Source organism: Piliocolobus tephrosceles, chromosome 21, assembly GCF_002776525.5.
Source record: "Piliocolobus tephrosceles isolate RC106 chromosome 21, ASM277652v3, whole genome shotgun sequence".
Lineage (NCBI taxonomy): Eukaryota > Metazoa > Chordata > Mammalia > Primates > Cercopithecidae > Piliocolobus > Piliocolobus tephrosceles.
Window position 1 is genome coordinate 42306222 of NC_045454.1, and position 12296 is coordinate 42318517.

Below are 12296 nucleotides of genomic sequence, written 5' to 3' on the forward strand. Positions count from 1 at the left end.
CTTGAGATCCGCCTGTCTCGGCCTCCCAAAGTGCTGGGATTACAGGCTTGAGCCACCGTGCCCGGCCTCTAGGGAGAATTCTCTACCAGGGCCCTGCATATGTTTTCTGTTAAGGACCAGATATTAAAGATTTTAAGCTTTGTGGTTCACATATCATCTCTGTCATATATATATTTTTTTCTTTTTTTACAACCATTTAAAAATAAAGGAGCCATTCTTAGCCCACCAGCCTTACAAAAACAGGCCACCACCCAACAATCTAAATATAAGTAACATTAGCCGGGCTTGGTGGCTCACGCCTGTAATCCCAGCACTTTGGGAGGCCAAGGTGGGAGAATCATTTGAGGTTGGGAGTTCAAGACCAACCTGGCCAACATGGTGAAACCCCGTTTCTACTAAAAATACAAAAATTAGCCAGGCATGGTGGTGCATGCCTATAATCCCAGCTATTCGTGAGGCTGAGGCACAAGAATCACTTGAACCCAGGAGGCAGAGGCTGCAGTGAGCCAAGATTGTGCCCTGTCCTTCAGCCTGGGTAACAAAGCGAGAGTGTCTCTCAATAAATAAATAAATAAATAAAGGTAACATCATCGATCTGTACACTTAAAAAGAGTTACGGGCTGGGCATGGTGGCTTATACCTGTATTCTCAGTACTTTAAGAGGCTGAGGTAGGACGATCACTTGAGCCCAGGAGTTCAAGACCAGCCTGGACAACATAGTGAGACTCCATCTCTACAAAAAAACTAATAATGTGTGGTTTTTAGTATGTAAATTATACTTTACCAGGCACAGTGGTTCATGCCTGGAATCCTAGTACTTTGGGAGGCTGAGGCAGGTGGATCACTTGAGGTCAGGAGTTTGAGACCAGCCTGACCAACATGGCAAAACGCCATCTCTAATAAAAATACAAAAAGTAGCTGGACATGGTGAGGTGCACCTGTAATCCCAGCTACTCAGGGGCCTGAGGCAGGAGAATCGCTTGAACCCAGGAGGTGGAGGTTGCAGTGAGCTGAGATCATGCCACTGCACTCCAGCCTGGGTGACAGAGCAAGACTCTCTTGAAAAAAAAAGAAAAAAAGCAACAACAACAACAAAAAAACACCAAATTACACTTCAATTTAAAATGTAGGCTGGAGGCCGGGCACGGTGGCTCAAGCCTGTAATCCCAGCACTTTGGGAGGCCAAGACGGGCGGATCACGAGGTCAGGAGATCGAGACCATCCTGGCTAACACGGTGAAACCCCGTCTCTACTAAAAAAATACAAAAACTAGCCGGGCGAGGTAGCGGGCGCCTGTAGTCCCAGCTACTCCAGGAGGCTGAGGTAGGAGAATGGTGTGAACCCGGGAGGCGGAGCTTGCAGTGAGCTGAGATCCGGCCACTGCACTCCAGCCTGGGGGACAGAGCGAGACTCCGTCTCAAAAAAAAAAATAAAAAAAATAAATAAATAAATAAAATGTAGGCTGGGCCGGGCATGGTTGCTCATGCCTGTAATCTCAGCACTTTGGGAGGCCAAGGCGGGCAGATCATGAGTCAGGAGTTCAAGACCAGCCTGGCCAATATGGTGAAACCCTGTCTCTACCAAAAATACAAAAATTAGCCAGGCATGGTGGTACGTGCCTGTAGTCCAAGCTACTGGGGAGGCTGAAACAGAAGAATCGCTTGAACCCAGGAGGCGGAGGTTGCAGTGAGCCGAGATCGCGCCACTGCACTCCAGCCTGGGCGACAGGGCAAGACTCCATCTCAAAAAAAAAAAAAAAAAAAGGTAGGCTGGGTGCAGTGGCTCAAGCCTCTAGCTCCAGCACTCTGGCAGGCTGAAGCAGGTGGATAGCTTGAGCCCAGGAGTTCCAGACCACCCTGGGCAACATGACAAAACCTGGTCTCTACAAAAAATACAAAAATTAATCAGGCATGGTAACTTGAACCTTGTAGTCCCAGATCCTTGGTAGGCTGAGGCAGGAGAATTGCTTAAAACTAGGAGGCAGAGGTTTCAGTGAGCTGAGATTGCACCACTGCACTTCACCCTAGGTGACAGAGTGAGACCTTGACTCAAATTTAAAAAAAAAAAAAAATATATATATATATATATATATATACACATATGTATGTGTGTATATATACTAATAAAATAAAACTAATACAGAGAGGCCCTTCTTGTACATGACAGGGCCCTGGAAATATTCTTTTTTCCTCATCTGGGTGCTGGCCAGATGAGGTGTTCACCTTGTGAAAGCTCCTTCAGCCTCATATATTTAAAATCTATGCCCTTTTATGTATGTATTTCCTACTTCAAAAAAATGTTTAAAATAAACATTCCCTTTGATTGGCTAAATAAAAGACAGTCCATCCACAAATGTACTATTCTATGATACTGTGAAAACAGATTGTGCTGGGAGCCAGGACACACACCTGTAATCAGTCCCAGCTACTCAGGAGGCTGAGGCGGGAGGATCCCTTCAACTCAGGAGTTCCAGGCTAGCCAAGGCAACATAGCAAGACCCTGTCTGTTTGTTTGTTTATTTATTTATTTATTTATTTATTTATTTATTTTTTGAGACAGGGTTTCGCTCTGTCGCCCAGGCTGGAGTGCAGTGGCACAATCTCGGCTCACTGCAACCTCCACCTCCTGGGTTCAAGTGATTCTCCTGCCTCAGCCTCCCAAGTAGCTGGGACTAGAGGTGCACACCACTATGCCCGGCTAATTTTTTTATTTTTAGTAGAAACGGGGTGGCTGGGCGCAGTGGCTTACGCCTGTAATCCCAGCACATTGGGAGGCCAAGGCGGGTGGATCACAAGGTCAGGAGTTCGAGATCATCCTGGCTAACACGGTGAAACCCCATCTCTACTAAAAATACAAAAAATTAGCCGGGTGTGGTGGCAGGCGCCTGTAGTCCCAGCTACTTGGGAGGCTGAGGCAGGAGAATGGCATGAACCCGGGAGGTGGAGCTTGCAGTGAGCCGAGACTGCGCCACTGCACTCCAGCCTGGGCGACAGAGCGAGACTGTGTCTCAAAAAAAAGAAAAGCTTGGATGCCGCCGCACCGAGTATGAGATGCCCACATGTGTTGGAGGGAGACAGATGTCACATGGGTGTGCAGACAGAGCAAGACTCTGTCTCAAAAAAAAAAAAAAAAAAAAAGCGCCACCACGCCAGGCGACCCTGTCTCTTAAAAAAATAAAATAATAATAACAATAAATGATTGAGGAAGCTTTGGAGGTTTTGACATGAGATCATCTCCAATATATATTAGACAAAACAAATAAACGAATAAAACTCTGAGTGTGGTGACTCATGCCTATAATGCTAGCACTTTGGGAGGCCAATACAGGAGGATTGCTTGAGCCCAGGAGTTCATGACCAGCCTGGGCAACATGGTGAGACCCTGCCTCTAAAAAAAAAAAACAAAAAAAAATTAATTGAGTAATCACGGCACACACCTATAGTCTTAACTACACAGGAGGCAGAAGCATGAGGATCACTTAAGCCCAGGAATTTGAGGCTGCAGTAAGCTAAGATCGTACCACTGCACTCTAGCCTAGCCTGGGCGACAGAGTGAGACCCTGCGTATAAACAGCAACAAAGAATAAAGTATGGTCCAGGGTAAGACAGCAAGAGGGAAACTTTCATCATAAAACCATAGCATCTTTTGTATTTAAAGCAAGTGACTGTGTTATACCTTTCAAAGAAAATAGCGGCAAGTAACAACCTTTTCATACATACATATATATATGTATGTGTGTGTGTGTGTGTGTATATATATATATATATATATATATATATATATTTTTTTTTTTTTTTTTTTTGAGATGAAGACTCGCTCTGTCACCCAGACTAGAGTGCAGTGGCTGGATCTCAGCTCACTGCAAGCTCCGCCTCCCGGGTTTTACACCATTCTCCTGCCTCAGCCTCCCAAGTAGCTGAGACTACAGGCGCCTGCCACCTCGCCCAGCTAGATTTTTGTATTTTTTAGTAGAGACGGGGTTTCATCGTGTTAGCCAGGATGGTCTTGATCTCCTGACCTCGTGATCCACCCGTCTCGGCCTCCCAAAGTGCTGGGATTACAGGTTTGAGCCACCGCGCCCGGCCGATATATTTTAATATATATATAATTTTTTTTTTCAGACAGAGTTTCACTCTTGTCACCCAGGCTGGAGTGCAATGGCACAATCTCAGCTCATTGCAACCTCTGCCTCCTGGGTTCAAGAAATTCTCCTATCTCAGCCTCCCACATAGCTGTGACTACAGGTGCACATCACCACGCCAAGCTAATTTTTGTATTTTTAGTAGAGACAGGGTTTCACCATATTGGTAAGGCTGGTCTCGAACTCCAGACCTCAGGTGATCCACCCGCCTCAGCCTCCCAAAGTTCTAATATTAGAGGCGTGAGCCACTGTGCCTGGCCAATTTTTGTATTTTTAGTAGAGACAGGGTTTCACCATGTTGGTTAGGCTGGTCTTGAACTCCTGACTTCAGGTGATCCACCTGCCTCGGACTCCCAAAGTGCTGAGATTACAGGCGTGAGCGACCACACCTGGCCATATGTATATATATTTAAATCAGGTGCCAGGGCCTCACTGCAGGTTGAATTGTATTCTGGCAAATGGGACAAGGGAATCTGCTTTTTTGTTTTGTTTTGTTTTTTGGGGGGGAGGTTTGTTTTTTTTGAGAGAGTCTCGCTCTGTCACCCAGGCTGGAGTGCAGTGGCGCGATCTCAGCTCACTGCAAGTTCCGCCTCCCGGGTTCACACCACTTTCCTGCCTCAGCCTCCCGAGTAGCTGGGACTACAGGTGCCCGCCACCACGCCCAGCTAATTTTTTGTATTTTTGGTAGAGACAGGGTTTCACCATGTTAGCCAGGATCTCCTGACTTTGATCTCCTGACCTCGTGATCCGCCTGCCTCAGCCTCCCAAAGTGCTGGGATTACAGGCATGAGCCACCGCACCCAGCCGGAATCTGTTTTTTATTTTGAGACAGGGCCTTCTTCTGTCATCCAGGCCGGAGTGCAATGGCACTATCTTTGCTCACTGCAACCTCTGCCTCCTGGGCTCAAACAGTCCTCCCACCTCAGCCTCCCAAGTAGCTGGGACCACAGGTGAGCACCGCCACATTGTTAATTTTTAAATTTTTTGTAGAGACAGGGTCTCACTGTATTGCCCAGGCTGGTCTCAAACTCATGGGCTCAAGCGATCCTCCCACCTGGGACTCCCAAAGTGCTGGAATTACAGGCATCAGCGACTGTCCAGCCAGAGTCTGGTTTTTATTGTTTTTTGAGATGGAGTCTCGCTCCATAGCCCAGGCTGGAGTGCAGTGGCACCATCTCAGCTAACTGCAACCTCTGCCTCCTAGGTTCAATCAATTCTCCTGTCTCAGCCTCCCAAGTAGCTAGGATTACATATGTGCACCACCATGCTTGACTAATTTTTATATTTTTAATAGAGACAGGGTTTCACCATGTTGGCCAGGATGACCTCGATCTCCCAACTTCAAGTGACCCACCCACCTCAGCCTCCCAAAGTGCTGGGATTACAGGCATGAGCCTGTAATTCTCGCCTGGCCAAGAGTCCTTTTCTTTTTTTTTTTTGAGATGGAATTTCTCTCTGTCATCCAGGATGGAGTACAGTGGCGCCATCTTGGCTCACTGCAACCTCTGCCTCCCAGGTTAAAGCGATTCTCCTGCCTCAGCCTCTCAAGTAGCTGGGACTACAGACACGCTAATTTTTTGTGTTTTTCTTATTTATTTATTCATTTCGAGACTGAATTTCACTCTTTTTGCCCAGGCTGTAGTGCAATGGTGCAATCTTGGCCACAACTGAGATTGTGGCCACCACAACCTCTGCCTCCCAAGTTCAAGCGATTCTCCTGTCTCAGCCTCCCGAGTAGCTGGGATTACAGGCATGCACCACACCTGGCTAACTTTGTATTTTTAGTAGAGATGGGGTTTCATCATGTTGCTCAGGCTGGTCTCAAACTCCTGGCCTCCAGTGATCTACCCGCCTTGGCCTCCCAAAGTGCTGGGATTACAGGTGTAAGCCACCGCACCTGGCAAGAGTCCGTTTTTTTTTTTTGTTTTTTTTTTTTTTTTGAGATGGAGTCTTGCTCTGCCGCCCAGGCTGGAGTGCAGTGGCCGGATCTCAGCTCACTGCAAGCTCTGCCTCCCGGGTTTACGCCATTCTCCTGCCTCAGCCTCCCGAGTAGCTGGGACTACAGGCGCCCACCTTGTCGCCCGGCTAGTTTTTCGTATTTTCTATTAGAGACGGGGTTTCACCGTATTAGCCAGGATGGTCTCGATCTCCTGACCTCGTGATCCGCCCGTCTCGGCCTCCCAAAGTGCTGGGATTACAGGCTTGAGCCCACCGCGCCCGGCAAGTCCGTTTTTTAAATAAGCATCACTACTGTCCCCCTGCCGACCCTAGTTTTATTTCTCCATGTTCAGAGTTTATTGTTTTGGATTCCAGAATCTTTTTCTGCACTGCTCTTGCCAAGGGCAGGCTGGCTGGAAAGGATGGCAGTGCCCATTGCTGACATCCGCCGGGGCCCAGAGCCATTTCCCCATTTCCCTCGGAACTGCTGCCTTCCTTTAGATATGATCTCTGCTGAGGAATGTACTTCCTGCCCAACCTGGTCTCACCCAAGTCAATGCCTTGGGTTGCTTCTCCATCAGCTCAGGGGAAAGCCATGTCCTCAGTAATACCAGCCCCAGAGGCCTCCTGAGCACATTGAGCTTGCCAGCCTATGCAAAATGCTTCCTCTACCGGTGAGTGTGGTCCACCGAGTCCTATAGACAAAGACACAGACCTTCAGAGAGGTCACAGACTCACCCAGGGCCACACAGCTCCTAAGTGTCAGAGCCAGGATTTGAGCCTGGGTTTGTCTGATGTCAGTCCCTAAACTCACGATGGATGGGAAGCCACTGGGGCAGGAGGGTAGGATAAGTGAGTCACTCTTCCACACCATCCCTAGGGGAAAGCTCGCTAAAGCTCCCTTCATCTATCAGGGACTTCATGGGCCAGTCCAAGGCCCCCAGGTTTTTGGTTCTGATGTGAAGGGACTACTCCAAGCTAAGCAAAACCCCTACTTCAAGCAATCAAACCAGATGCCCCCTCTGGCTCCATGGCAAAATATAATTAAGTAACTATGTGGTTTGTTTGCTGTTCTTTCTGTGTGAAACACACTTCCCCTAAATCTTCCCACGGCTGGCTCAACCTCCAACCCTTAGTAACCTAAAATAATCGCTGCTGTTTCTGCCACACAAGATCACAAGATGTCCCGTTCTTTGTTTCACAACTTACAACCTAAAATTACACATTCCTTCCCTTGACTACTCCCTGCGGTCAAGGATTTCACCGCTCTATTCACTGCTGGGTTTCCAGTGTCTAGACCCCTGCCTAAATCCTGCTCAACAAATATTTGTTGATTGAAGGTACTCCCTTAAGCCCAGAACAAGCTCTGTCTGGCGGGGTCCCCTGTCTCATGTGTGGGCCTGGGAGGTCTGCCCAGCTCCGTCCACAGCTCAATTCCATCCTTTGGCCAAATTCAAGGCTGGGTGAATCATATCATTGTCCACTCTGCCCCTCGTCCCTGTCCCAGCCAAACTTCACAGAGACCCAAGACCCCCTTCAGATGCTGCCCACAAGCAGGCAAGACCTGGCTGGAACCTCAGGCTTAGACTCTCAGGTGAGAGACAGCCTGCCACACCCAAGGGACACACAGCACCCGCAGCCGCTGGGGCTGGGATTTGAGCCCAAATCAAGACCAAGGGGGTCCCTCCAGAGGACTGGGCTGGCAGCTTCAATCGAGAAGGGGGTGCTGGGAGGTGGCCAGGTACTGCTGCCTCCCCTTGACTGGGCTCTGCAGGCAAGGTCCCAGCCTCCCTGATCTGTCTCTCCCGGTAGCCTCCTGAGGCCATACAGTCCCTCGGGGCAGAGAGGCACAGCTCTACCCAACTTGTTTTTCTTGAATATTTTCGAGCAGTTTCCGGCCCCCTCCCCAAGGCCCTTCAGTGTCACAGTTTCCAGGAAGTTCTTGTCACACAAAGAGGGGCGCGACAGTGCTTCTTTGCCCCCAGGGTGTACCACGTGGGGCTGGGGCTGAGTTGGGTCTTGGGGACCCAAAATGGAGAAGAGAAAGGAGAAACTAAGGATGGCAATTCCCCCCACCGTGGGAATTCAGGGGAGGGTGGCACCACACGGCGCTGGTGATAGAGAAGCCCACATCCTGGGCCCATCCCCAGGGCCAAATGCCTGAGGCCGCCCCAAGAGGTTCGCCGGAGGAAGCTCCAGCCGCCAGCACCTCTGGAAACGGGAGGTGGGGGCCCCTAGCCCCTTGCACAGGGAGGGGAAAGTTTCTCAATTGTTTCCTGCTTCCTTCCTGCCCCCTCACCAAAGATGCCCTTCTTTCCGCCGTTTCCAGGCGGCTAGCCAGACCTGGTGGGCTGTCAGCTGGGTATTCGGTCTGCCCAGTCTTGCCTCAGTTTCCCCATCTGGCTAAAAGCCCTGGACGGCTACTTCTGGCGGAAAGGGGCAGGAGGAAGAAGTGGACAAAGGGGTTTGGAAGAGGAGGGGGATTTGAGGAGGTCAGGGCCCTGTCTCTTTTCTGAGCCCGGATCGCCGCGCCTCCCCTCCCCCGCCCGCCATCTGAGCCACCCAGATAACGGGACCTCCCCGGGCGGAGCATGCGCCGTGAGCACCGGCCCATCAGCCGGAGGGGGAGCTGGGGCTCCCGGGGAGGGGACGCGCGGCGACCCGGCTGGAGCAGGGGGCGTGGGATCCGTGCAGTGTGGGATGCGGGGGCCCGAGCGCGGAGGGCCCTCCAGCGGCAGTGCGGGTGCCTAGGGTCTCAGATGTCCCCCTGGCTCAAGGTCCTCCCACCCCCAAGTCAGCAGAGGCGGCCCCTGACCGGAGGCAGCTCCTACCGTAGGCTCCGTTTTTCCGCTCGTCCTCCATGGCCGCGGCGGGGCGGGGAGCGGAGTCCGAGCCAGCGCGACCCCAGCCCGGGCGGGCGGGAGGCTCCGCGGGCTGCAGCGCCCCGCCCCGGGCCCCGGCCCCGCCCCGCCCGCCGGGCCAGCCCCCGCGCGCCTCCTCCAATGGGAGCCTCGAGCGGGCGAGGGCGGGTCCCGGGGGCGGGTCCTGGCCCGGGATGGGTGGGGCCCCAACCTTTGTTTCCCGTCTTGGCTCTCAAGTAACCCTCTTGAGGGTGTGCACCATGAGCAAAGCGAGGTCTGTCATTCATTCATTCATTCACTCATCTATGCATTTCATCGTCAAGGAGACATCGAGGCTGGGCGTGGTGGCGCGGGCCTGTAATCCCAGCCACTCCGGAGGCTGAGGCGGGAGGATAGCTTGGGCCAAAGAGTTCCAGACCAGCCTGGGCAACATAGGAAGACTCTCGTCTGTACAAAAAATTTAAAAAATTACCCGGGCGCGGTGGCTCACGCCTGTAATCCCAGCACTTTGGGAGGCAGAGGCGGGCGGAACGAGGTCAGGAGATCAAAATCATCTTGGCTAACACGGTGAAACCCCATCTCTACTAAAAATACAAAAAAATTAGCCAGGCGTGGCCGGCACCTGTAGTCCTAGCTACTCGGGAGGCTGAGGCAGGAGAATGGCATGAACCCGGGAGGCGCAGCTTGCAGTGAGCCGATATCGCGCCACCGCACTCCAGCCTGGGCGACAGAGCGAGACTCCGTTTCAAAAAAAAAAAAACTTAGCCGGGTTTGGTAATGCACACTTGTAATTCAGCTACTCGGGAGGCTAAGGTAGGAGGATCACTTGGGTCCAGCAGTTTGAGGCTGCAGTGAGCTATGATTGTTCCACTGCCTGGGCAACCCTGTCTCAAAATAATAATAATAATAAATAATAATAATAAATGATGGATAGATAAATAATTGATAGGTAAATATTGATCACGGTGTACCACTGAACATACCAAAAGATACCATTTTCATTCATCAGATTGGTAAGAATTTTAGAGTTTGACAACATAAAATCAGGGGAGTAAATGCTTTGAAGCAGAATGTTTTCTGGCAGAAAGAGTAAATCCAAGTCAGGGTCACCCGGTGCGATTCCTGTCTGTCACTGACCCTGGACAAATCACGGCAGGTGTGTGTGCACGGGATGTAGTAACCAAGAGGTGTTGTTCCCTGTAGCCTCAACAGCTGTTGTGGAAAAAATGGGTGAAAACAGACCAAGCGCGGAGGCTCACGCCTGTAATTCCAGCACTTTGAGAGGCTGAGGCGGGCGGATCACCTGAACTCAGGAGTTTGAGACCAGCCTAATCAACATGGAGAATCCCCGTCTCTATTAAATATACAAAAAATTAGCCTGGCATGGTGGCGCATGCCTGTAATCCCAGTTACTCAGTAGGCTGAGGCAGGAGAATCACTTGAACCAATGAGGTGGAAGTTGTGGTGAGCAGAGATGACGTTATTGCACTCCAGCCTGGGCAACAGAACTGGGCAAAAAGTGAAACTCTGTCTCAAAAAGAAAAAAAAAAAAAGAAAGAAAAACGTGTGAAAATATCACTGCGCTCCAGCCTGGGTGAGAGAGTGAGACCCTGTCTCAAAATAATAATAATAATAATAATAATAATAATAATAATAATAAAGCACAAAGTCATCAGGGAAATGTAAATCGAAATGTCGATGAGATACCATTGCACTCCCACCTGAATAGCTAAAATTAAAAAGACTGGTCGAACCAAGTGTTGAGGAAGCTGGGAAGCATATGGGGGCTCTCCTACACTGTTGGTGAGAATGTAAAATGCCACAACCAGTTGGAAAACGATCTGGCAGTTTCTTGCAAAGTTAATGCCCTAGAAATTGCATTCCTAGGTATATGCCCAAGAAAAGTATAAGCGAAGAAAAGAAAAAACCCACAGAGACATTCATATAAATGTTCATGGCAGCTTTATAGTATCCTTATTCGTAATGGGCAGAAAAACTAGGAGCAGCCCAAATACCCATTAACTAATTAATGGTGAAGCAAACCATCGTGGGTTTCACCTGTACGATGGGATTCTCCTTAGTGATGAGGAATGAACATTTTATTCTTTCTTTTTTTTAGAGACAGGATCTTGCTCTGTTGCCCAGGCTGGAGTGCGATGGTGCAGTCATAGCTGACTGAAGCCCTGACCTCCTCAGCTCAAGTGATCCTCCTGCCTCAGTCTCCCAAGTTGCTGGGCCTACGGGCACACACCATCATGCCTGGCTAATTTTTTTTTTTTTTTTTTTTGACAGAGTTTTACTCTTGTTGCTCGGGCTGGGTTGCAGTGGTGCAATGGCGTGATCTCAGTTCACCACAACCTCCCTCCCAAGTTCAAGTGATTCTCCTGCCTTAGCCTCTGAGTAGCTAGGATTACAGGTGTGTGCCACCAAGCCTGGCTAATTTTGTATTTTTAGTAGAGACGGGGTTTCTCCATGTTGGTCAGGCTGGTCTGGAACTCCCGACCTCCGGTGATCCGCCCACCTCGGCCTCCAAAAGTGCTGGGATTTTAGGCGTGAGCCACCTCACCTGACCATACCCGGCTAATTTTTTTAATTTTTATAGAGAGGAGGGTCTCCCTATGGGTGCCCAGGCTGGTCTCAAGTGATCCTTCTGCCTCAGCCTCCTAAAGTGCTGAGATTACAGGTGTAAGCCACAGCGCCTGGTCCAGGAATAAACTATTGATACAGGCAAAAATATGGATGAATCTCTCCCCAAAAAGCATAATGCTGTGTGAAAGAAGCCACACACTTTTTTCTGAAGTTCTAGAACAGGCATTGCTAATCAACCTATAGTAACGGAACATAGATCAGTGGTTGACTTTTGGAATGGTAATAACTACTGGGATGACAGGAGCAGCTTCTGGGCAATGGAAACAGAATTGCAGTTACATACCTTAATTCAGTTTGTGAATACTTGACCTTCTCACCCCCACTCCCTTCCGCCTTTTTTTTTTTTTTTTTTTTGAGACAGAATCTTGCTCTGTTGCCCAAGCTGGAGTCCAGTGGCAATTTTTGTATTTTAGTAGAGACAGGGTTTTGCCATGTTGCCCAGGGTGGTCTCGAACTCCTGAGCTCAGGTGATGCACCAACCTCAGCCTCCCAAAGTGCTGGGATTACAGGCATAAGCCACTGTGCCCAACCAACATCTGCCCTTTTAAAATATGTGTTGCTGGCTGGGCACGGTGGCTCGTGCCTGTAATCCCAGCACTTTGGGAGGCCGAGGTGGGTGGATCACAAGGTCAGGAATTCAAGACCAGCCTGGCCAACTTGGTGAAACCCTGTCTCTACTAAAAATGCCAAAAAAAAAAAAAAAAAAA

The 12296-nt window shown here is 49.8% G+C and overlaps 1 protein-coding gene across 2 annotated transcripts in view; it reads right to left on the reverse strand.

Annotated features, from left to right (window-relative positions):
• Window positions 1-9056, reverse strand: part of SLC44A2 (solute carrier family 44 member 2) — a 54257-nt gene extending 45201 nt beyond the window's left edge. The window contains exon 1 of one of the 2 annotated variants that reach the window (XM_023194141.3): window positions 8911-9056. In XM_023194141.3, coding sequence (XP_023049909.2) covers window positions 8911-8941 — 31 coding nt within the window. In that variant the 5' untranslated portion in view covers window positions 8942-9056. The remainder of the gene's footprint in view (window positions 1-8910) is intronic. The other variant, XM_023194142.3, reaches the window with a different exon arrangement.
• Window positions 9057-12296: the final 3240 nt, after the last annotated feature.